Source organism: Panulirus ornatus, chromosome 7, assembly GCF_036320965.1.
Source record: "Panulirus ornatus isolate Po-2019 chromosome 7, ASM3632096v1, whole genome shotgun sequence".
In the NCBI taxonomy this organism is placed as follows: Eukaryota; Metazoa; Arthropoda; class Malacostraca; order Decapoda; family Palinuridae; genus Panulirus; species Panulirus ornatus.
Window position 1 is genome coordinate 33,740,560 of NC_092230.1, and position 26,008 is coordinate 33,766,567.

The 26,008-nt window shown below is 41.1% G+C and overlaps 2 protein-coding genes across 2 annotated transcripts in view; one reads left to right on the forward strand and one right to left on the reverse strand.

Moving 5' to 3' along the window:
* Positions 1-26,008, forward strand: part of LOC139749510 (gastric triacylglycerol lipase-like) — a 294,599-nt gene that overhangs the window by 80,901 nt on the left and 187,690 nt on the right. The gene's annotated exons all lie outside the window — the stretch shown is intronic.
* The window catches only part of Acox3 (Acyl-CoA oxidase 3), a 185,750-nt gene that overhangs the window by 39,551 nt on the left and 120,191 nt on the right, over positions 1-26,008 (reverse strand). Inside the window, exons 8-11 of the mRNA XM_071663819.1 lie at positions 24,121-24,281; positions 23,758-23,880; positions 10,754-10,874; positions 10,174-10,404 (exon numbers count right to left, since the gene is read on the reverse strand). Of these exons, the coding sequence (XP_071519920.1) occupies positions 10,174-10,404; positions 10,754-10,874; positions 23,758-23,880; positions 24,121-24,281 (636 nt within the window). The remainder of the gene's footprint in view (positions 1-10,173; positions 10,405-10,753; positions 10,875-23,757; positions 23,881-24,120; positions 24,282-26,008) is intronic.

The following is a 26,008-nucleotide window of genomic DNA, read 5'->3' on the forward strand; positions in this document are numbered from 1 at the left end:
AGCTGTAGTTTCGGTGCATTACACATGACAGCTAGAGACTGAGTGTGAACGAATGTGGCCTGTTTTGTCTACTCCTGGTGCTGCCTTGGTGGGGGGATGCTATTTCGTGTGTGGTGGGGTGGTGACGGGAAGGGATGAAGGTAGCAAGTATGGATATGTACAAGTGTATACATGTATGTCTGTGTATGTATATGTATGTATAGGTTGCAATGTATATGTATGTATAGGTTGCAATGTATATGTATGTATATGTGCATGTGTGGGTGTTTATGTTTATACATGTATATGTGGGTGGGTTGGGCCATTCTTCGTCTGTTTCCTTGCGCTACCTCGCTAACACAGGAGATGGCGGTTAAGTATAATAAATGAATAAACAAACATTTAATTATTTATATATCATACTTTGTCATTCTCTCCTGCATTGGCAAGGTAGTGTAAGGAAACAGACAAAAAGAATGTATATACATATACATGCACAGACATCTACATATATTGACTTCATCCATTCCCCTCGCTACCCCGCCACACATGAAATGCTCCCCAACTGCCGCTGCCGCCGCGTACATGCGCATGAGGTAGTGCTTGGAATAGACAAGAAAAGCCACATTCGTTCACCCTCAGTCTCTAGCTGTCATGTTCAATGCACTGAAACCACAGCTCCCTTACCACATCTAGGTCCCACAAAACTTTCCATGGTTTACCCCAAACACTTCACATGCCCTGGTTCAATTTAATGACAGCACGTCAACCCCGGTATACCACATCGTTCCAATTCACTCTATTCCTTGCATACCTTTCCCCCTCCTGTATGTTCAGGTCACGATCACACAAGATCTTTTTCACTCCAGCCTTCCACCTCCAATTTGGTCTCACACCTCTCATTCCCTCCAACTCTGACACATATATCCTCTTTGTCAATATTTCCCAACTCATTCTCTCCATGTGACCAAACCATTTCAATACACCCTCTTCTGTTCTCTAAACCACACTCATTTTATTACCACACATCTCTCTTACCCTTTCCATTACTTACTTGATCAAACCACCTCACACCACATATTGTCCTTAAACATCTCATTTCCAACACATCTACCCTCCTCCGCGCATCACTATCTAAAGACCACGCCTTGCAACCATGTAACATTGCTGGAACCACTATTCCTTCAAACATACCCATTTTGGCTCTCCGAGATGACGTTCTGGCCTTCTACACTTTTTTTTAACACTCCCAGAACTTTTACCCCCTCCCCCACCCTGTGACTCACTTCTGCTTCCATGGTTCCATCCACTGCCAAATCCACTCCCAGATGTCTAAAACACTTCACTTCCTCTAGTTTTTCTCCATTCAAACTTACCTCCCAATTGAATTGTCCCTCAACCCTACTGTACCTAATAACATTGCTCTTATTCACATTTACTCTCAGCTTTCTTCTTTCACACACTTTACCAAACTTAGTCACCAACATCTGCGGTTTCTCACTCGAATCAGCCACCAGCGCTGTATCATCAGCGAACAACAAGTGACTCACTTCCCAAGCCCTGTCATCCACAACAGACTGCATACTTGCCCCTCTCTCCAAAACTTGCATTCACCTCCCTAACATCCCCATCCATAAACAATTAAACAACCCTGGAGACATCACACACCCCTGCCGCAAACCAACATTCACTGAGAAACAATCACTTTCCTCTCTTCCTACTCGTACACATGTCTTACATCTTCGATAGAAACTTTTCACTGCCTCTAGCAACTTGCCTTCCACACCAATTCTTAATACTCTTCACAGAGCATCTCTATCAACTCTATCATATGCCTTCTGCAGATCCAAAAATGCTACATACAAATTCATTTGTTTTTCTAAGTATTCCTCACATATACTCTTCAAAGCAAACAACTGATCCACACATCCTCTACCACTTCTGAAACCACACTGCTCTTCCCCAATCTGATGCTCTGTAAATGCCTTCACCCTCTCAATCAATACCCTCCCATACAATTTCCCAGGAATACTCAAAAAACTTATACCTCTGTAGTATGAACAGAGGTATACGGGATAGGGGGGAGAGAATACTTCCCACGCATTCCTCACGTGTTGTAGAAGGCAACTAAAGGGGACGGGAGCGGCGGACTAGAAACCCTCCCCTCCTTGTATTTCAACTTTCTAAATGGGGAAACAAACGAAGGAGTCACAAGGGGAGTGCTCATCCTCCTCGAAGGCTCAGAATGGGGTGTCTAAATGTGTGTGGATGTAACCAAGATGACAAAAAAGGAGAGACAGGTAGTAAGTTTGAGGAAAGGAACCTGGATGTTTTGGCTCTGAGTGAAACAAAGCTTAAGGGTAAAGGGGAAGACTGGTTTGGGAATGTCTTGGAAGTAAAGTCAGGGGTTAGTGAGAGGACAAGAGCAAGGGAAGGATGGGGTTGTTAGGGAGGTGAATGCAAGAGTTTTGGAAAGAGGGGCAAGTATGAAGTCTGTTGGGGATGAGAGAGCTTGGGAAGAGAGTCAGTTGTTGTTCGCTGATGATACAGCGCTGGTGGCTGATTCATGTGAGAAACTGCAGAAGCTGGTGACTGAGTTTGGTAAAGTGTGTGAAAGAAGAAAGTGAAGAGTAAATGTGAATAAGAGCAAGGTTATTAGGTACAGTAGGGTTGAGGGTCAAGTCAATTGGGAGGTAAGTTTGAATGGAGAAAAACTGGAGGAAGTAAAGTGTTTTAGATATCTGGGAGTGGATCTGGCAGCGGATGGAACCATGGAAGCGGAAGTGGATCATAGGGTGGGGGAGGGGGTGAAAATTCTGGGGGCCTTGAAGAATGTGTGGAAGTCGAGAACATTATCTCGGAAAGCAAAAATGGGTATGTTTGAAGGAATAGTGGTTCCAACAATGTTGTATGGTTGCAAGGCGTGGGCTATGGATAGAGTTGTGCGCAGGAGGATGGATGTGCTGGAAATGAGATGTTTGAGGACAATGTGTGGTGTGAGGTGGTTTGATCGAGTAAGTAACGTAAGGGTAAGAGAGATGTGTGGAAATAAAAAGAGCGTGGTTGAGAGAGCAGAAGAGGGTGTTTTGAAATGGTTTGGGCACATGGTGAGAATGAGTGAGGAAAGATTGACCAAGAGGCTATATGTGTCGGAGGTGGAGGGAACGAGGAGAAGTGGGAGACCAAATTGGAGGTGGGAAGATGGAGTGGAAAAGATTTTGTGTGATCGGGGCCTGAACATGCAGGAGGGTGAAAGTAGGGCAAGGAATAGAGTGAATTGGATCGATGTGGTATACCGGGGTTGACGTGCTGTCAGTGGATTGAATCAGGGCATGTGAAGCGTCTGGGGTAAACCATGGAAAGCTGTGTAGGTATGTATATTTGCGTGTGTGGACGTATGTATATACATGTGTATGGGGGTGGATTAGGCCATTTCTTTCGTCTGTTTCCTTGCGCTACCTCGCAAATGCGGGAGACAGTGAAAAAGCAGAAAAAAAAATATATATTATTTATTTATTTTCTTTATTTATGCTTTGTCGCTGTCTCCCGCATTTGCGAGGTAGCACAAGGAAACAGAAGAAAGAAATGGCCCAACCCACCCCCATACACATGTATATACATAAACGTCCCAACACAAATATACATACCCATACATCTCAATGTACACATATATATACACACACAGACATATACATATATACACATGCACACAATTCACACTGTCTGCCTTTATTCATTCCCATCGCCACCTCGCCACACATGGAATAACATCCCCTCCTCCCTCATGTGTACGAGGTAGCACTAGGAAAAGACAACAAAGGCCCCATTCGTTCACACTCAGTCTCTAGCTGTCATGCAATAATGCCCGAAACCACAGCTCCCTTTCCACATCCAGGCCCCACAGAACTTTCCATGGTTTACCCCAGATGCTTCACATGCCCTGATTCAGTCCATTGACAGCACGTCGACTCTGGTATACCACATCGATCCAATTCACTCTATTCCTTGCCCACCTTTCACCCTCCTGCATGTTCAGGCCCCGATCACTCAAAATCTTTTTCATTCCATCTTTCCACCTCCAATTTGGTCTCACACTTCTCGTTCCCACCACCTCCGACACATATATCCTCTCGGTCAATCTTTCCTCACTCATTCTCTCCATGTGCCCAAACCATTTCAAAACACCCTCTTCTGCTCTCTCAACCACGCTCTTCTTATTTCCACACATCTCTCTTACTCTTACATTACTTACTCGATCAAACCACCTCACACCACATATTGTCCTCAAACATCTCATTTCCAGCACATCCACCCTCCTGCGCACTACTCTATCCATAGCCCACACCTCGCAACCATACAACATTGTTGGAACCACTATTTCTTCAAACATAGCCATTTTTGCTTTCAGAGATAATGTTCTCGACTTCCACACATTCTTCAAGGCTCCCAGGATTTTTGCCCCCTCCACCACCCTATGATTCACTTCCGCTTCCATGGTTCCATCCGCTGCCAGATCCACTCCCAGATATCTAAAACACTTTACTTCCTCCAGTTTTTCTCCATTCAAACTTACCTCCCAATTGACTTGGCCCTCAACCCTACTGTACCTAATTACCTTGCTCTTATTCACATTTACTCTTAACTTTCTTCTTTCACACACTTTACCAAATTCAGTCACCAGCTTCTGCAGTTTCTCACATGAATCAGCCACCAGTGCTGTATCATCAGCGAACAACAACTGACTCTCTTCCCAAGCTCTCTCATCCCCAACAGACTTCATACTTGCCCCTCTTTCCAAAACTCTTGCATTCACCTCCCTAACAACCCCATCCATAAACAAATTAAACAACCATGGAGACATCACACACCCCTGCCGCAAACCTACATTCACTGAGAACCAATCACTTTCCTCTCTTCCTACACGTACACATGCCTTACATCCTCGATAAAAACTTTTCACTGCTTCTAACAACTTGCCTCCCACACCATATATTCTTAATACCTTCCACAGAGCATCTCTATCAACTCTATCATACTCTATCAACTCTATCATATGCCTTCTCCAGATCCATAAATGCTACATACAAATCCATTTGCTTTTCTAAGTATTTCTCACATACATTCTTCAAAGCAGACACCTGATCCACACATCCTCTACCACTTCTGAAACCACACTGCACTTCCCCAATCTGATGCTCTGTACATGCCTTCACCCTCTCAATCAATACCCTCCCATATAATTTACCAGGAATATTCAACAAACTTATACCTCTGTAATTTGAGCACTCACTCTTATCCCCTTTGCCTTTGTACAATGGCACTATGCACGCATTCCGCCAATCCTCAGGCACCTCACCATGAGTCATACATACATTAAATAACCTTACCAACCAGTCAATAATACAGTCACCCCCTTTTTTAATAAATTTCACTGCAATACCATCCAAACCTGCTGCCTTGCCGGCTTTCATCTTCCGCAAAGCTTTTACTAAGTCTTCTCTGTTTATCAAATCATTTTCCCTAACCCTCTCACTTTGCACACCACCTCGACCAAAACACCCTATATCTGCCACTCTATCATCAAACACATTCAACAAACCTTCAAAATACTCACTCCATCTCCTTCTCGCATCACCACTACTTGTTATCACCTCCCCATTTGTGCCCTTCACTGAAGTTCCCATTTGCTCCCTTGTCTTACGCACTTTATTTACCTCCTTCCAGAACATCTTTTTATTTTGGAAGTTAATGTGCTGAGAGGTGCAACTGGAGGGATGTCTGATTATTATCTTGTGGAGGCTAAGGTGAAGATTTGTACGGGTTTTCAGAAAAGAAGAGTGAATGTTGGGGTGAAGAGGGTGGTGAGTGTAAGTGAGCTTGGGAAGGAGACTTGTGTGAGGAAGTACCAGGAGAGACTGAGTACAGAATGGAAAAAGGTGAGAACAATGGAAGTAAGGGGAGTGGGGGAGGAATGGGATGTATTTAGGGAATCAGTGATGGATTGCACAAAAGATGCTTGTGGCATGAGAAGAGTGGGAGGTGGGTTGATTAGAAAGGGTAGTGAGTGGTGGGATGAAGAAGTAAGATTATTAGTGAAAGAAAAGAGAGAGGCATTTGGACGATTTTTGCAGGGAAAAAATGCAATTGAGTGGGAGATGTATAAAAGAAAGAGACAGGAGGTCAAGAGAAAGGTGCAAGAGGTGAAAAAGAGGGCAAATGAGAGTTGGGGTGAGAGAGTATCATTAAATTTTAGGGAGAATATATATATATATATATATATATATATATATATATATATATATATATATATATATATATATATATTATTATTTTTTTTTCTATTATACTTTGTCGCTGTCTCCCGCGTTTGCGAGGTAGCGCAAGGAAACAGACGAAAGAAATGGCCCATTCTTCAAGGCCCCCAGGATTTTCGCCCCCTCCCCCACCCTATGATCCACTTCCGCTTCCATGGTTCCATCCGCTGCCAGATCCACTCCCAGATATCTAAAACACTTCACTTCCTCCAGTTTTTCTCCATTCAAACTCACCTCCCAATTGACTTGACCCTCAACCCTACTGTACCTAATAACCTTGCTCTTATTCACATTTACTCTTAACTTTCTTCTTCCACACACTTTTCCAAACTCAGTCACCAGCTTCTGCAGTTTCTCACATGAATCAGCCACCAGCGCTGTATCATCAGCAAACAACAACTGACTCACTTCCCAAGCTCTCTCATCCCCAACAGACTTCATACTTGCCCCTCTTTCCAAAACTCTTGCATTTACCTCCCTAACAACCCCATCCATAAACAAATTAAACAACCATGGAGACATCACACACCCCTGCCGCAAACCTACATTCACTGAGAACCAATCACTTTCCTCTCTTCCTACACGTACACATGCCTTACATCCTCGATAAAAACTTTTCACTGCTTCTAACAACTTTCCTCCCACACCATATATTCTTAATACCTTCCACAGAGCATCTCTATCAACTCTATCATATGCCTTCTCCAGATCCATAAATGCTACATACAAATCCATTTGCTTTTCTAAGTATTTCTCACATACATTCTTCAAAGCAAACACCTGATCCACACATCCTCTACCACTTCTGAAACCACACTGCTCTTCCCCAATCTGATGCTCTGTACATGCCTTCACCCTCTCAATCAATACCCTCCCATATAATTTACCAGGAATACTCAACAAACTTATACCTCTGTAATTTGAGCACTCACTCTTATTCCCTTTGCCTTTGTACAATGGCACTATGCACGCATTCCGCCAATCCTCAGGCACCTCACCATGAGTCATACATACATTAAATAACCTTACCAACCAGTCAACAATACAGTCACCCCCTTTTTTAATAAATTCCACTGCAATACCATCCAAACCTGCTGCCTTGCCGGCTTTCATCTTCCGCAAAGCTTTCACTACCTCTTCTCTGTTTACCAAATCATTTTCCCTAACCCTCTCACTTTGCACACCACCTCGACCAAAACACGCTCTATCTGCCACTCTATCATCAAACACATTCAACAAACCTTCAAAATACTCACTCCATCTCCTTCTCACATCACCACTACTTGTTATCACCTCCCCATTTGCGCCCTTCACTGAAGTTCCCATTTGCTCCCTTGTCTTACGCACTTTATTTACCTCCTTCCAGAACATCTTTTTATTCTCCCTAAAATTTAATGATACTCTCTCACCCCAACTCTCATTTGCCCTTTTTTTCACCTCTTGCACCTTTCTCTTGACCTCCTGTCTCTTTCTTTTATACATCTCCCACTCAATTGCATTTTTTCCCTGCAAAAATCGTCCAAATGCCTTTCTCTTCTCTTTCACTAATACTCTTATTTCTTCATCCCACCACTCACTACCCTTTCTAATCAACCCACCTCCCACTCTTCTCATGCCACAAGCATCTTTTGCGCAATCCATCACTGATTCCCTAAATACATCCCATTCCTCCCCCACTCCCCTTACTTCCATTGTTCTCACCTTTTTCCATTCTGTACTCAGTCTCTCCTGGTACTTCCTCACACAGGTCTCCTTCTCAAGCTCACTTACTCTCACCACCCTCTTCACCCCAACATTCACTCTTCTTTTCTGAAAACCCATACAAATCTTCACCTTAGCCTCCACAAGATAATGATCAGACATCCCTCCAGTTGCACCTCTCAGCACATTAACATCCAAAAGTCTCTCTTTCGCACGCCTGTCAATTAACACGTAATCCAATAACGCTCTCTGGCCATCTCTCCTACTTACATAAGTATACTTATGTATATCTCGCTTTTTAAACCAGGTATTCCCAATCATCAGTCCTTTTTCAGCACATAAATCTACAAGCTCTTCACCATTTCCATTTACAACACTGAACACCCCATGTATACCAATTATTCCCTCAACTGCCACATTACTCACCTTTGCATTCAAATCACCCATCACTATGACCCGGTCTCGTGCATCAAAACCACTAACACACTCATTCAGCTGCTCCCAAAACACTTGCCTCTCTTGATCTTTCTTCTCATGCCCAGGTGCATATGCACCAATAATCACCCACCTCTCTCCATCACCTTTTAGTTTTACCCATATTAATCGAGAATTTACTTTCTTACACTCTATCACATACTCCCACAACTCCTGTTTCAGGAGTATTGCTACTCCTTCCCTTGCTCTTGTCCTCTCACTAACCCCTGACTTTACTCCCCAGACATTCCCAAACCACTCTTCCCCTTTACCCTTGAGCTTCGTTTCACTCAGAGCCAAAACATCCAGGTTCCTTTCCTCAAACATACTACCTATCTCTCCTTTTTTCACATCTTGGTTACATCCACACACATTTAGGCACCCCAGTCTGAGCCTTCGAGGAGGATGAGCACTCCCCGCGTGACTCTTTCTTCTGTTTCCCATTTTAGAAAGTTAATACAAGGAGGGGAGGATTTCTGGCCCCCCCCGCTCCCGTCCCCTCTAGTCGCTTTCTACGACACGCGAGGAATACGTGGGAAGTATTCTTTCACCCCTATCCCCAGGGATAATATACATATATATATACATATACACATACACACACATACACATACATACGCACATATACACACACACACACACATACATATATGTACATATGAGAAATGTAAGAAACAATTTAGAAATATATATATATATATATATATATATATATATATATATATATATATATATATATATATATATATATATATTTTTTTTTTTCATACTATTCGCCATTTCCCTCGATAGCGAGGTAGCGTTAAGAACAGAGGACTGGGCCTTTGAGGGAATACCCTCACCTGGCCCCCTTCTCTGTTCCTTCTTTTGGAAAATTAAAATAAAAAAATGAGAGGGGAGGATTTCCAGCCCCCCGCTCCCTTCCCTTTTAGTCGCCTTCTACGTATATATATATATATATTCTCCCCTGGGGATAGGGGAGAAAGAATACTTCCCACGTATTCCCTGCGTGTCGTGGAAGGCGACTAAAAGGGGAGGGAGCGGGTGGCTGGAAATCCTCCCCTCTCTTTTTTTTTTTTTTTTTTTTTTTCCAAAAGAAGGAACAGAGAAGGGGGCCAGGTGAGGATATTCCCTCTGAGGCCCAGTCCTCTGTTCTTAACGCTACCTCGCTAATGCGGGAAATGGCGAATAGTATGAAAGAAAAGATATATATATGTATATATATATATATATCCCTGGGGATAGGGGAGAAAGAATACTTCCCACGTATTCCCTGTTTGTCGTAGGAGGCGACTAAAAGGGGAGGAAGCGTGGGGCTGGAAATCCTCCCCTCTTGTTTTTTTTCAATTTTCCAAAAGAAGGAACAGAGAAGGGGGCCACGTGAGGATATTCCCTCAGAGGCCCAGTCCTCTGTTCTTAACGCTACCTTGCTAATGCGGGAAATGGCGAATAGTTTGAAAGAAAAGAAAGATATATATATATATATATATATATATATATATATATATATATATATATATATATATATATATATATATATATATATGAAGAGAATTCTAGCAGTCCATCATACAATTTTTCAGAAAAATGCATTGTGCCCTCATCTGCACTAATGCAATATACTGTGTATGCTACTAAAGTGAGCATCTCAATCACACCTTTTTACATGTAAAAATGTATAAAGCATTCAGCAACATAATCTTACCCTGGCAAGAGGATGATCTGTTAATTGGTGAAGTAGTCCATATCTGCTTGAGAATGCTGTCCCCATGATCAAAGTAATCTACTGTGCCCATGGGATGTGCAGTAGACATTTCACTCCGACATCTCCAAACATCTATGAGCCAATTACTGGTCTGCTGTAGCAGCACATTATTATCACCTTCATATGTACAGTTGGCATCATTGTCATTACGTAAGTAGCCTAAACCAGCACCTGAAAATGGAAGGTTTGTTTGGGATTATAAATTAAGTTGTCATTACTCATTATCAGAAAAACCCCACAGTATATTGATATTTAATCATGTAATAAAGAAGATAAAACTGAAAACATTTTGACAAAAAATTTTCAGCACTTGGATTGACATTCTTCAGTCTATTTCTAGGGCTTTACTCCCCAACTGATACTAATTCCATGATCCATTAGCATACAGCAAGCAAACAATAAAAAAAAGTGAAACACCAGAAAATTAGTTCAGCACCCTAAAGATGACAGATGAAATGTGTGTGTGTGGCTGTAAACAATCATTCCCACGTAAAGGAATATGATCTTATCAATTACTTACATTTTAAGTACCCATGGCCTCCACAAGCTTCTCGGCACTCCTGTATAGCATCCCGTGCCAGCCAACCAGAAATGGGTTTGCCAGATGATGACAGTCCATGTACTTCCTGTCCATACATTGCCTTTGCAAAGTAAAGTATGATAAATATATGTGAGGCTGAATGCAAAAGAGGTATATGTATGAATTCACTTGAATGGAAACTTAAGTCTCAACAGACATATCAAATTTATGAGTATAGTAAAAATGTAAGAAAGGCTTTTATAAGTGTGGAAGCTCGGGCTTCACTTTAATACACTGGAAACAGATAGATGATGTAATAAAAACATTAAGTGAGAAAGAAGCATATAATGTGGGGGCTGTATGTACCTGATCCACCCCACTGGACTGGGAGTGGTGAGGTAATGATAGATCAATGTTTGTGAGATAGTAATTCATCAGTGTAAGATTACGATGTTAAATATACAGACTGCACCTGAAGTTAGGTGTGAGCTAAAATAATAAAAAATTTTATGGTTAAATGGCCTAGAAAACATAATCAACACTCATCAACATAATTAGTACTCGGTTACATTCCCTTTCCTCTTGATGCAGTCACGTAGCTTGTTAGGAACAATATAAGTAAGATTCTTGAGTAGTTCTAGGGTAAAACTTCCCTACAAATACTTGTAAAAAAGTATATATCACATATTCATTGCCTCACAATGGACCATAGGCTTTAGGTCAGGGTTGTTCCCTGCCAGTATTTCAAATAATTCACTTCACTATCATTCAGCCACTGTATTACAGACCTAACAGTGTGGCTGGGAGCACAATCCTGCATAAATATTCTTGTTTTTGTACTCTTAAATGAATCGGAAAATTGGTCAATAAGTAAAATTAAGTACACTATCTGGTTCACCTTCACATTCTTGGGTAAGAATACTGAATCACAAACATCATAGTAGCTGAAACAGCCCTAAACCATGAGAGAAGGGGGGTATCTTATAATCTTTTTTGTGTACTGTAGCAGGTGCGGGTATCAGTGGAGAGGTCTGCACACCCTCCCTCAGAGTATATGTTGACTTGTCACCCCACAACACAATTCTTTATGTTTTCCTGGCCCCAAACCCTGCTTTTCCTTCTCGCAAAATTTCACTTGTTTATCCTTCTTGGCGGCAGTCAGGCATGAAAACTACAAAATCCCAAGCCATTATGAAAAAACTTTTGAACATTCCTTTGTGAGACAGGTTAGAATAAGTTAGAGTTCTTTTGCTTAATTTCCTGTGTTACCAGAAAAGTTTCAGGAAAATAAAAACTATACTGAAAGGAGGTGAGAAAGAAAAGAAGTTGATGTAAAAATGGAAATGTTGATGGTAGAAGTAAGGAAGGTGAGTTGCTGAATCAAAAGGAGAAAGTGAAAGGGAGATAGAGAGAGTATTTTGAAAAACTGAAGAAAGTGGGAGAAGGGAAGGCAGCAGTTGTTAAATACAAGGGTATGGAGGATTTAAGTTAGAGGATACAAGTGAAAGAGCCTGTAGCAAAAAGGGAGGTAAGAAGGGTAATGATGAGGCCGAAAGTAGGAAAGGCACCTCAAGTGGATGGGATTACGGCTGGAATGCTGAAGTATGGAGGAGAAAGTGTGACAGTGGATGCATCTTATATGTAATTTAGCATGGAAACAGAAAGTTGTGCCTGAGGATTGGGTGAAAGCTATCATCTTTCCTTTATTCAAAGGAAAAGGTGCAAAGGATGTGTAGCAATTATAGGGGAATAAGTCTGTTAAGTATACCAGGGAAACTGTATGCAAGAATATCAACTGAGAGAGTTATGGAAGTGAATGAATGCAGAGTAAGTGAAGAGCAGGGGGTTTTAGGAAAGGTAAAAGATGTGTGGATCAGATTTTTTTAGTAAAGACGACAGTGGAAAAGTATCTTGCAAGTGAAGAAAGAGTATAACAGAGGCAAGTGGAATGCTTTATGGGATGTGTTAAGTATAGATGGTATAGGGGGACAACTGTTGGACAGTCTGAAAGCCTTCTACAGAGGTACAAATGCATGAATAAAAGTGGATGGAGAGAAGAGTAAACATTTTGGGATACATGAAGGTGTGAGGCAAGGCTGTGTGATGTCACCGTGGCTTTTTAATATATATATATATATATATATATATATATATATATATATATATATATATATATATATATATATATATATATATAATTTGTTTATGGATGGGGTTGTTAGGGAGATAAATGCAAGAGTTTTGGAAAGAGGGGCAAGTATGAAGTCTGTTGGGGATGAGAGAGCTTGGGAAGTGAGTCAGTTGTTGTTCGCTGATGATACAGCGCTGGTGGCTGATTCATGTGAGAAACTGCAGAGGCTGGTGACTGAGTTTGGTAAAGTGTGTGGAAGAAGAAAGTTAAGAGTAAATGTGAATAAGAGCAAGGTTATTAGGTACAGTAGGGTTGAGGGTCAAGTCAATTGAGAGGTGAGTTTGAATGGAGAAAAACTGGAGGAAGTGAAGTGTTTTAGATATCTGGGAGTGGATCTGGCAGCGGATGGAACCATGGAAGCGGAAGTGGATCATAGGGTGGGGGAGGGGGCGAAAATTCTGGGAGCCTTGAAGAATGTGTGGAAGTCGAGAACATTATCTCGGAAAGCAAAAATGGGTATGTTTGAAGGAATAGTGGTTCCAACAATGTTGTATGGTTGCGAGGCGTGGGTTATGGATAGAGTTGTGCGCAGGAGGATGGATGTGCTGGAAATGAGATGTTTGAGGACATTGTGTGGTGTGAGGTGGTTTGATCGAGTGAGTAACGTAAGGGTAAGAGAGATGTGTGGAAATAAAAAGAGCGTGGTTGAGAGAGCAGAAGAGGGTGTTTTGAAGTGGTTTGGGCACATGGAGAGAATGAGTGAGGAAAGATTGACCAAGAGGATATATGTGTCGGAGGTGGAGGGAACGAGGAGAAGAGGGAGACCAAATTGGAGGTGGAAAGATGGAGTGAAAAAGATTTTGTGTGATCGGGGCCTGAACATGCAGGAGGGTGAAAGGAGGGCAAGGAATAGAGTGAATTGGAGCGATGTGGTATACCGGGGTTGACGTGCTGTCAGTGGATTGAATCAAGGCATGTGAAGCGTCTGGGGTAAACCATGGAAAGCTGTGTGGGTATGTATATTTGCGTGTGTGGACGTATTGTATATACATGTGTATGGGGGGGTTGGGCCATTTCTTTCGTCTGTTTCCTTGCGCTACCTCGCAAACGCGGGAGACAGCGACAAAGTATAATAAAAATAAAAAAATATATATATATATATATATGTATATATATATATATATATATATATATATATATATATATATATATATATATATATATATATATCTTTTTCTTTCATACTATTTGCCATTTCCTGCATTAGCGAGCTAGCGTTAAGAACAGAGGACTGGGCCTTAGAGGGAATATCCTCACCTGGCCCCCTTCTCTCTTCCTTCTTTTGGAAAATTAAAAAAAAAACGAGAGGGGTGGATTTCCAGCCACCCGCTCCCTCCCCTTTTAGTCACCTTCTACGACGCGCAGGAAATATGTGGGAAGTATTCTTTCTCCCCTATCCCCAGGGATAATATATATATATATATATATATATATATATATATATATATATATATATATATATATATATATAATTGCGAATAGTTTGAAAGAAGTTTGAAAATATATATATATATATATATATATATATATATATATATATATATATATATTCTTTTTTTTTTTCAAACTATTCGCCATTTCCCGCGTTAGCGAGGTAGCGTTAAGAACAGAGAACTGGGCCACTGAGGGAATATCCTCACCTGGCCCCTTTCTCTGTTCCTTCTTTTAGAAAATTAAAAAAAATTGAGAGGGGAGGATTTCCAGCCCCCCGCTCCCTCCCCTTTTAGTCGCCTTCTACGACACGCAGGGAATACGTGGGAAGTATTCTTTCTCCCCTATCCCCAGGGATAATATATATATATATTTTTTTTTTCTTTTTTATACTTTGTCGCTGTCTCCCGCGTTTGCGAGGCAGCGCAAGGAAACAGACGAAAGAAATGGCCCAACCCCCCCCATACACATGTACATACACACGTCCACACACGCAAATATACATACCTACACAGCTTTCCTTGGTTTACCCCGGACGCTTCACATGCCTTGATTCAATCCACTGACAGCACGTCAACCCCTGTATACCACATCGCTCCAATTCACTCTATTCCTTGCCCTCCTTTCACCCTCCTGCATGTTCAGGCCCCGATCACACAAAATCCTTTTCACTCCATCTTTCCACCTCCAATTTGGTCTCCCTCTTCTCCTCGTTCCCTCCACCTCCGACACATATATCCTCTTGGTCAATCTTTCCTCACTCATTCTCTCCATGTGCCCAAACCATTTCAAAACACCCTCTTCTGCTCTCTCAACCACGCTCTTTTTATTTCCACACATCTCTCTTACCCTTACGTTACTTACTCGATCAAACCACCTCACACCACACATTGTCCTCAAACATCTCATTTCCAGCACATCCATCCTCCTGCGCACAACTCTATCCATAGCCCACGCCTCGCAACCATACAACATTGTTGGAACTACTATTCCTTCAAACATACCCATTTTTGCTTTCCGGGATAATGTTCTCGACTTCCACACATTTTTCAAGGCTCCCAAAATTTTCGCCCCCTCCCCCACCCTATGATCCACTTCCGCTTCCATGGTTCCATCCGCTGACAGATCCACTCCCAGATATCTAAAACACTTCACTTCCTCCAGTTTTTCTCCATTCAAACTCACCTCCCAATTGACTTGACCCTCAACCCTACTGTACCTAATAACCTTGCTCTTATTCACATTTACTCTTAACTTTCTTCTTCCACACACTTTACCAAACTCCGTCACCAGCTTCTGCAGTTTCTCACATGAATCCGCCACCAGCGCTGTATCATCAGCGAACAACAACTGACTCACTTCCCAAGCTCTCTCATCCCCAACAGACTTCATACTTGCCCCTCTTTCCAAGACTCTTGCATTTACCTCCCTAACAACCCCATCCATAAACAAATTAAACAACCATGGAGACATCACACACCCCTGCCGCAAACCTACATTCACTGAGAACCAATCACTTTCCTCTCTTCCTACACGTACACATGCCTTACATCCTCGATAAAAACTTTTCACTGCTTCTAACAACTTGCCTCCCACACCATATATTCTTAATACCTTCCACAGAGCATCTCAATCAACTCTATCATATGCCTTCTCCAGATCCATAAATGCTACATACAAATCCATTTGCTTTTCTAAGTATTTCTCACATACATTCTTCAAAGCAAACACCTGATCCACACATCCTCTACCACTTCTGAAACCACACTGCTCTTCCCCAATCTGATGCTCTGTACATGCCTTCACCCTCTCAATCAATACCCTCCCATATAATTTACCAGGAATACTCAACAAACTTATACCTCTGTAATTTGAGCACTCACTCTTATCCCCTTTGCCTTTGTACAATGGCACTATGCACGCATTCCGCCAATCCTCAGGCACCTCACCATGAGTCATACATACATTTAATAACCTTACCAACCAGTCAACAATACAGTCACCCCCTTTTTTAATAAATTCCACTGCAATACCATCCAAACCTGCTGCCTTGCCGGCTTTCATCTTCCGCAAAGCTTTTATATATATATATATATATATATATATATATATATATATATATATATATATATCTTTCTTTCTTTCTTTCAAACTATTCGCCATTTCCCGCATTAGCGAGGTAGCGTTAAGAACAGAGGACTGGGCCTTTGAGGGAATACCCTCACCTGGCCCAATTCTCTGTTCCTTCTTTTGGAAAAAAAAAAAAAAAAGAATACTTCCCACGTATTCCCTGCGTGTCGTAGAAGGCGACGAAAAGGGAAGAGAGCGGGGGGCTGGAAATCCTCCCCTCTCATTTTTTTTTTCCTTTTTTTCTCCAAAAGAAGGGACAGAAAAGGGGGCCAGGTGATGATATTCCCTCAAAGGCCCAGTCCTCTGTTCTTAACGCTACCTCACTACTGTGGGAAATGGCGAATAGTATGAAAAAAAAAAATATATATATATATATATATATATATATATATATATATATATATATATATATATATATATATTTTTTTTTTTTTTTTTTTTTTATACTTTGTCGCTGTCTCCCGCGTTTGCGAGGTATATATATATATATATATATATATATATATATATATATATATATATTTTTTTTTAAACTATTTGCCATTTCCCACGCTAGCGAGGTAGCATTAAGAACAGAGGACTGGGCCTTTTTTGGAATATCCTCACCTGGCCCCCTCTGTTCCTTCTTTTGGAAAATTAAAAAAAAAAACAAGAGGGGAGGATTTCCAGCCCCCCGCTCCCTCCCCTTTTAGTCGCCTTCTTCGACACGCAGGGAATACGTGGGAAGTATTCTTAATCCCCTATCCCCAGGGATATATATATATATATATAGGGTAAGACAGATGTGTGGAAATAAAAAGAGCGTGGTTGAGAGAGCAGAAGAGAGTGTTTTGAAATGGTTTGGGCACATGGAGAGAATGAGTGAGGAAAGATTGACCAAGAGGATATATGTGTCGGAGGTGGAGGGAACGAGAAGAGGGAGACCAAATTAGAGGTGGAAAGATGGAGTGAAAAAGATTTTGTGTGATCGGGGCCTGAACATGCAGGAGGGTGAAAGGAGGGCAAGGAATAGAGTGAATTGGAGCGATGTGGTATACCGGGGTTGACGTGCTGTCAGTGGATTGAATCAGGGCATGTGAAGCGTCTGGGGTAAACCATGGAAAGCTGTGTAGGTATGTATATTTGCGTGTATGGACGTATGTATATACATGTGTATGGGGGTGGGTTGGGCCATTTCTTTCGTCTGTTTCCTTGCGCTACCTCGCAAACGCGGGAGACAGCGACAAAGCAAAAAAAAAAAAAAAAAAAAATATATATATATATATATATATATATATATATATATATATATATATATATATATATATATATATATTTATATATATATATATATATATATATATATATATATATATATATATATTTGGGAGCGGGGGGCCAGAAATCCTCCCCTCCTTGTATCTTTAGCTTTCTAAAAATGGGAAACAAAAGAAGGAGTCACGCAGGGAGTGCTCATCCTCCTCGAAGGCTCAGACTGGGGTGTCTAAATGTGTGTGGATGTAACCAAGATGTGAAAAAAGGAGAGATAGGTAGTATGTTTGAGGAAAGGAACCTGGATGTTTTGGCTCTGAGTGAAACGAAGCTCAAGGGTAAAGGGGAAGAGTGGTTTGGGAATGTCTTGGGAGTAAAATCAGGGGTTAGTGAGAGGACAAGAGCAAGGGAAGGAGTAGCAGTACTCCTGAAACAGGAGTTGTGGGAGTATGTGATAGAATGTAAGAAAGTAAATTCTCGATTAATATGGGTAAAACTGAAAGTTGATAGAGAGAGATGGGTGATTATTGGTGCATATGCACCTGGGCATGAAAAGAAAGATCATGAGAGGCAAGTGTTTTGGGAGCAGCTGAATGAGTGTGTAGTGGTTTTGATGCACGAGACCGGGTTATAGTGATGGGTGATTTGAATGCAAAGGTGAGTAATGTGGCAGTTGAGGGAATAATTGGTATACATGGGGTGTTCAGTGTTGTAAATAGAAATGGTGAAGAGCTTGTAGATTTATGTGCTTAAAAAGGACTGGTGATTGGGAATACCTGGTTTAAAAAGCGAGATATACATAAGTATACGTATGTAAGTAGGAGAGATGGCCAGAGAGCATTATTGGATTACGTGTTAATTGACAGGTGCGCGAGAGAGACTTTTGGATGTCAATGTGCTGAGAGGTGCAACTGGAGGGATGTCTGATCATTATCTTGTGGAGGCTAAGGTGAAGATTTGTATGGGTTTTCAGAAAAGAAGAGTGAATGTTGGGGTGAAGAGTATGGTGAGAGTAAGTGAGCTTGGGAAGGAGACTTGTGTGAGGAAGTACCAGGAGAGACTGAGTACAGAATGGAAAAAGGTGAGAACAATGGAAGTAAGGGGAGTGGAGAAGGAATGGGATGTATTTAGGGAATCAGTGATGGATTGCGCAAAAGATGCTTGTGGCATGAGAAGAGTGGGAGGTGGGTTGATTAGAAAGGGTAGTGAGTGTTGGGATGAAGGAGTAAGATTATTAGTGAAAGAGAAGAGAGAGGCATTTGGACGATTTTTGCAGGGAAAAAATGCAATTGAGTGGGAGATGTATAAAAGAAAGAGACAGGAGGTCAAGAGAAAGGTGCAAGAGGTGAAAAAGAGGGCAAATGAGAGTTGGGGTGAGAGAGTATCATTAAATTTCAGGGAGAATAGAAAGATGTTCTGGAAGGAGGTAAATAAAGTGCATAAGACAAAGGAGCAAATGGGAACTTCAGTGAAGGGTGCAAATGGGGAGGTGATAACAAGTAGTGGTGATGTGAGAAGGAGATGGAGTGAGTATTTTGAAGGTTTGTTGAATGTGTTTGATGATAGAGTGGCAGATATAGGGTGTTTTGGTCGAGGTGGTGAGCAATGTGAGAGGGTTAGGGAAAATGATTTGGTAAACAGAGAAGAGGTAGTAAAAGCTTTGCGGAAGATGAAAGCCGGCAAGGCAGCAGGTTTGGATGGTATTGCAGTGGAATTTATTAAAAAAGGGGGTGACTGTATTGTTGACTGGTTGGTAAGGTTATTTAATGTATGTATGACTCATGGTGAGGTGCCTGAGGATTGGCGGAATGCGTGCATAGTGCCATTGTACAAAGGCAAAGGGGATAAGAGTGAGTGCTCAAATTACAGAGGTATAAGTTTGTTGAGTATTCCTGGTAAACTATATGGGAGGGTATTGATTGAGAGGGTGAAGGCATGTACAGAGCATCAGATTGGGGAAGAGTACTGTGGTTTCAGAAGTGGTAGAGGATGTGTGGATCAGGTGTTTGCTTTGAAGAATGTATGTGAGAAATGCTTAGAAAAGCAAATGGATTTGTATGTAGCATTTATGGATCTGGACAAGGCATATGGTAGAGTTGATAGAGATGCTCTGTGGAAGGTATTAAGAATATATGGTGTGGGAGGCAAGTTGTTAGAAGCAGTGAAAAGTTTTTATCGAGGATGTAAGACGTGTACGTGTAGGAAGAGAGGAAAGTGACTGGTTCTCAGTGAATGTAGGTTTGCGGCAGGGGTGTGTGATGTCTAAAAAAGTGACTGGTTCTCAGTGAATGTAGGTTTGCGGCAGGGGTGTGTGATGTCTCCATGGTTGTTTAATTTGTTTATGGATGGGGTTGTTAGGGAGGTGAATGCAAGAGTTTTGGAAAGAGGGGCAAGTATGAAGTCTGTTGTGGATGAGAGAGCTTGGGAAGTGAGTCAGTTGTTGTTCGCTGATGATACAGCGCTGGTGGCTGATTCATGTGAGAAACTGCAGAAGCTGGTGACTGAGTTTGGTAAAGTGTGTGAAAGAAGAACGTTAAGAGTAAATGTGAATAAGAGCAAGGTTATTAGGTACAGTAGGGTTGAGGATCAAGTCAATTGGGAGGTAAGTTTGAATGGAGAAAAACTGGAGGAAGTGAAGTGTTTTAGATATCTGGGAGTGGATCTGGCAGCGGATGGAACCATGGAAGCAGAAGTGGATCATAGGGTGGGGGAGGGGGCGAAAATTCTGGGAGCCTTGAAGAATGTGTGGAAGTCGAGAACATTATCTCGGAAAGCAAAAATGGGTATGTTTGAAGGAATAGTGGTTCCAACAATGTTGTATGGTTGCGAGGCATGGGCTATGGATAGAGTTGTGCGCAGGAGGATGGATGTGCTGGAAATGAGATGTTTGAAGACAATGTGTGGTGTGAGGTGGTTTGATCGAGTAAGTAACATACATAAGGGTAAGAGAGATGTGTGGAAATAAAAAGAGCGTGGTTGAGAGAGCAGAAGAGGGTGTTTTGAAATGGTTTGGGCATATGGAGAGAATGAGTGAGGAAGATTGACCAAGAGGATATATGTGTCAGAGGTGGAGGGAACGAGGAGAAGTGGGAGACCAAATTGGAGGTGGAAAGATGGAGTGAAAAAGATTTTGTGTGATCGGGGCCTGAACATGCAGGAGGGTGAAAGGCTTGCAAGGAATAGAGTGAAATGGAACAATGTGGTATGCCAGGGTCAATGTGCTGTCAATGGATTGAATCAGGGCATGTGAAGCATCTGGGGTAAACCATGGAAAGTTCCACACATCTCTCTTACCCTTACATTACTTACTCGATCAAACCACCTCACACCACACATTGTCCTCAAACATCTCATTAAGGCATGTGTACATGTAGGAAGAGAGGAAAGTGATTGGTTCTCAGTGAATGTAGGTTTCCGGCAGGGGTGTGTGATATCTCCATGGTTGTTTAATTTGTTTATGGATGGGGTTGTTACGGAGGTGAATGCAAGAGTTTTGGAAAGAGGGGCAAGTATGAAGTCTGTTGGGGATGAGAGAGCTTGGGAAGTGAGTCAGTTGTTGTTCGCTGATGATACAGCGCTGGTGGCTGATTCATGTGAGAAACTGCAGAAGCTGGTGACTGAGTTTGGTAAAGTGTGTGAAACAAGAAAGTTAAGAGTAAATGTGAATAAGAGCAAGGTTATTAGGTACAGTAGGGTTGAGGGTCAAGTCAATTGGGAGGTAAGTTTGAAGGGAGAAAAACTGGAGGAAGTAAAGTGTTTTAGATATCTGGGAGTGGATCTGGCAGCGGATGGAACCATGGAAGCGGAAGTGGATCATAGGGTGGGGGAGGGAGCGAAAATTCTGGGAGCCTTGAAGAATGTGTGGAAGTCGAGAACATTATCTCGGAAAGCAAAAATGGGTATGTTTGAAGGAATAGTGGTTCCAACAATGTTGTATGGTTGCGAGGCGTGGGCTATGGATAGAGTTGTGCGCAGGAGGATGGATGTGCTGGAAATGAGATGTTTGAGGACAATGTGTGGTGTGAGGTGGTTTGATCGAGTAAGTAACGTAAGGGTAAGAGAGATGTGTGGAAATAAAAAGAGCGTGGTTGAGAGAGCAGAAGGGGGTGTTTTGAAATGGTTTGGGCACATGGAGAGAATGAGTGAGGAAAGATTGACCAAGAGGATATATGTGTCGGAGGTGGAGGGAACGAGGAGAAGAGGGAGACCAAATTGGAGGTGGAAAGATGGAGTGAAAAAGATTTTGTGTGATCGGGGCCTGAACATGCAGGAGGGTGAAAGGAGGGCAAGGAATAGAGTGAATTGGAGCGATGTGGTATACCGGGGTTGACGTGCTGTCAGTGGATTGAATCAATGCATGTGAAGCGTCTGGGGTAAACCATGGAAAGCTGTGTAGGTATGTATATTTGCGTGTGTGGACGTATGTATATACATGTGTATGGGGGTGGGTTGGGCCATTTCTTTCGTCTGTTTCCTTGCGCTACCTCGCAAACGCGGGAGACAGCGACAAAAAAAAAAGAAAAAAAAAAATATATATATATATATATATATATATATATATATATATATATATATATATATATATATATATATATATATGCTACCTCACTAATGTGGGAAATGGCAAATAGTATAAAAGAAAATATATATATATCATACTTTGTCGCTGTCTCCCACGTTAGCGAGGTAGCACAAGGAAACAGATGAAAGAATGGCCCAACCCACCCACATACACATGTATATACATACACGTCCACACACGTACATATACATACCTATACATCTCAACGTATACATATATATACACACACAGACATATACATATATACACGTACATAATTCATACTGTCTGTCCTTATTCATTCCCGTTGCCAACCCGCCACACATGAAATGACAACCCCCTCCCCTACATGTGCGCAAGGTAGCACTAGGAAAAGACAACAAAGGCCACATTCGTTCACTGTTATGAAACAGTAATTGTCACATGCTTTCTAACTTTCAGGTTGTAAAAGTATATACAAACCCATTCATGCAAGTTTCAAAACTCAGTGCTTGGATGCAACTTGTGGCATCATCCAGGAACTGTACAACTGAAGATGTCCATAGCGTTTTGCTAAATCTATACAAGGCATGTATAATCAGCGGCATTTGTTGAACATCAGAGAAACCAGTGTTAGTAAGAAGGCACTTGCTTGAAAATGAGATTCTTTGTGAGTTCATTCCTAAAGAAAGGATTCAACTGAATGCTTCTCTCTGTGGTCAAGGCATGGTCACCAATCCTCACAGGGAACTGGCCTATACACTGCATATTATTTGAAGGGCTGAAAAATGAATAAAACAGCTTGTCCAATGTAGTTTTTTTTTTTTTTTGTGTTGTGTGTGTTACTTCGGAAATGCAAACTATGGAACCCACAGACTCCATTGTTGGAGATTAAGGACTTCTGCTCTTCCTACCAAAAATCAATACTTATCTGAGCCTCTGAAAAATGGAAGCCCCATCCATGGCCTAATGCATCCATTCAAACAGGTAAATCTGAGGAGTCCTCTATGGGTATACTAACTTGGGGATTCCTCTTGTATGTCCTCTTACCCAGTGAAACAATAAATCTTGGGATGAGGCTTCTAAAACTCCCTCCCCTTAAAGTACAAAAAGCCAACTACACACTCACACAAACACATTCAACCATAAACCATCCAAAAATTCAAAAACTTGTATGATAGTAAAGTTGAAGAGGTGGAATCCCCATGAGTGTAAAATCTCCCTCCCCATGCAGTAAAAAGAGGAAATTACAAATAGGCAATTATGATAACACACAGAGATATGGGAATGCTGATATGATGTCCTTCATGCAGTTCTGCAGCAGAACAAAAAACAGCATATATTACATGTACAAAAGAGCAACTGCTTTGACAGAACTCACTGATTTCCCATATGGAACATTAATACCTGTTATAAGTTTTTGAGGTTAGTATGTAAACTCTGAAAGAGCTAATATCTCACAACTCTATCTTTGTCAGTGGCATCAATCATCTCCAGACGAAAGTTGGCATAAAGTTGATGGAAGATTTTGGTGAAGTTGTCCAGTGCATATGTTGCTGCTATGTATGGAAACAAACGCCATTGCTGGAAAAAACATACGCATATGAATTTATAATACTTGTTTACTTAATATTTCATTATAATATTAATCAGTGAATTCAAACATGAAAGCAAATATTTCAGATATGCAATACCTTCATAAAAGTGTACAATCTTAAATTGTCTTAAATTACTCATCCCAAAATTCAACTTAAAAGATCTCACAAAATGGAAGAAATAACTTCAATATCATGATACTGATGTTGTGGGAAAACAAAGCATTACCTGGAGTGGATATTCAATAACAGGCAATTCCTCCTTTCCTGGACCAAACTGTTTACGGACTGCAGAATACCGAACAGCAATGGTAAGAGCTTTCTTCATGTGCACAACCCCAAAGCCAATGATTGCTAATCGACCCACTGACAAGTTGGCCAGGGAAGCTCCTATGATTGATAGACAAAACTGAATTGCTTTATCCAGTTCCATTTATGTCCTAGTTTATATCAATGTGTATACTTCCAAACAAATTCCAAAGAATGTTTCCTATAAAATGGTTTATATAATCATATGATGGTTTTAAGCTCTAGTCATTATCTCTTCCTTTTTATCAGACTATAGTGTAGCATTATTCATCAAGTGCCTATGTTAGGATCCTGTGAATAGAGCAAACTCATTCATTCCCTATGCTTGGCCCACCTCAACAACATCCGTTGGCTTGTGTCTTCATTTCGTCTGCATTTTCCCTTCATCTTTGACTTTTGTTTAATTTTCTCTTCAACAAACCAGGTATTCTTTATCAATATTCTTCTTTCCCTTATCCCACAGAGTACAGCTGTATCTTAATAAGCATCAAAGACTCAAACAGAGCACATATAAGAGAAAAAAAATTATGGCTATCTGTTACCATTTTTCAATACCTATGCCATGTAACATAAGTTGTAAGTGTTAATGCCCTTAAAACACAATTGTGTGAAAAATATGTGTGGCCTTTATGTTTTGTGTGATGTGTAATTTTCTTACAATTTTGGACCATTTACAAAACAAGTCCAGATCCCCATTATACATAAACCTTGCAACAGTTGTGGGTATTATCCCCCCATCCCGTCCAGGTGTCTAGAGGATCCCATGCTTCCTTTGCTAGTAAGCATGTATAGATGTCAGAGGTCACCCAAACTCAAACTAACTCGCATAAATATTAACATTTTAGTTATCAGTGATATGTATGATGGAAAAACAGTTCATGCTTCTCCCACCTGGGCCCCTGCCTTACTATGCACAGTGAACAAGTGATACTGTGTGTGGTTCAAATGATGAAAACAGTCCATAAACATATTTACACATCAGGAAATAGTGGAGAGGGATATTTCATTAACAGATAGAATCATTCTCCATGCCACAGGAGTTAAGTCATAGGGAGTATTATGTGCTGGAATCCCTGAGGACAACCTCAGATTAACCCTTAAACTGCAGCCACTGTCACCTGAAAATCTGATCAGTAACAAAGGCAATTTTCACACAAAACTTTAACTTTTATGGACTATCTAAAATATCCAGCTACCTTATAAAGTACAAATTGTAGCCCATAGAGCTCTCTTCCATTCCCAAGTAGGCATATGAAAAAGGATGCGTTCTTCTTAATACCTATAAAATCACCGTAATAGGTAAATGGTTGTTAACCAGCAGATATAGCATACATGATGACCCCAGAAAAAACACTAGGGTTGGATGACTAAGTGATGAGGAAAAACACATATGATATGAATCAGCTGGAGAGGAATGTGAATAACATTAGATACTTAAAGAAATAAATGACTCACAGAAGATTGTAGTGGGCATGCAGTAATGTGTACCACAGAAGTAAAATGCTAGTTATATAATCAGCTTGCTTGTGAAGGTTAAAAACTGGTTTGCATTAATATGAGGCACATATTCCTTTCTCTTCAATAAATGAAAGGAAAATGGACCTCTTACTATCTTATGTGTTTTCAATGACATTTCCATAATTTAGTTCAGTAAATAAGCAGTAACTGTTCTGTTTCAACTACCTGTAAAAATTAATATATATATATATATATATGTGTGGAAGTCGAGAACATTATCTCGGAAAGCAAAAATGGGTATGTTTGAAGGAATAGTGGTTCCAACAATGTTGTATGGTTGCGAGGCGTGG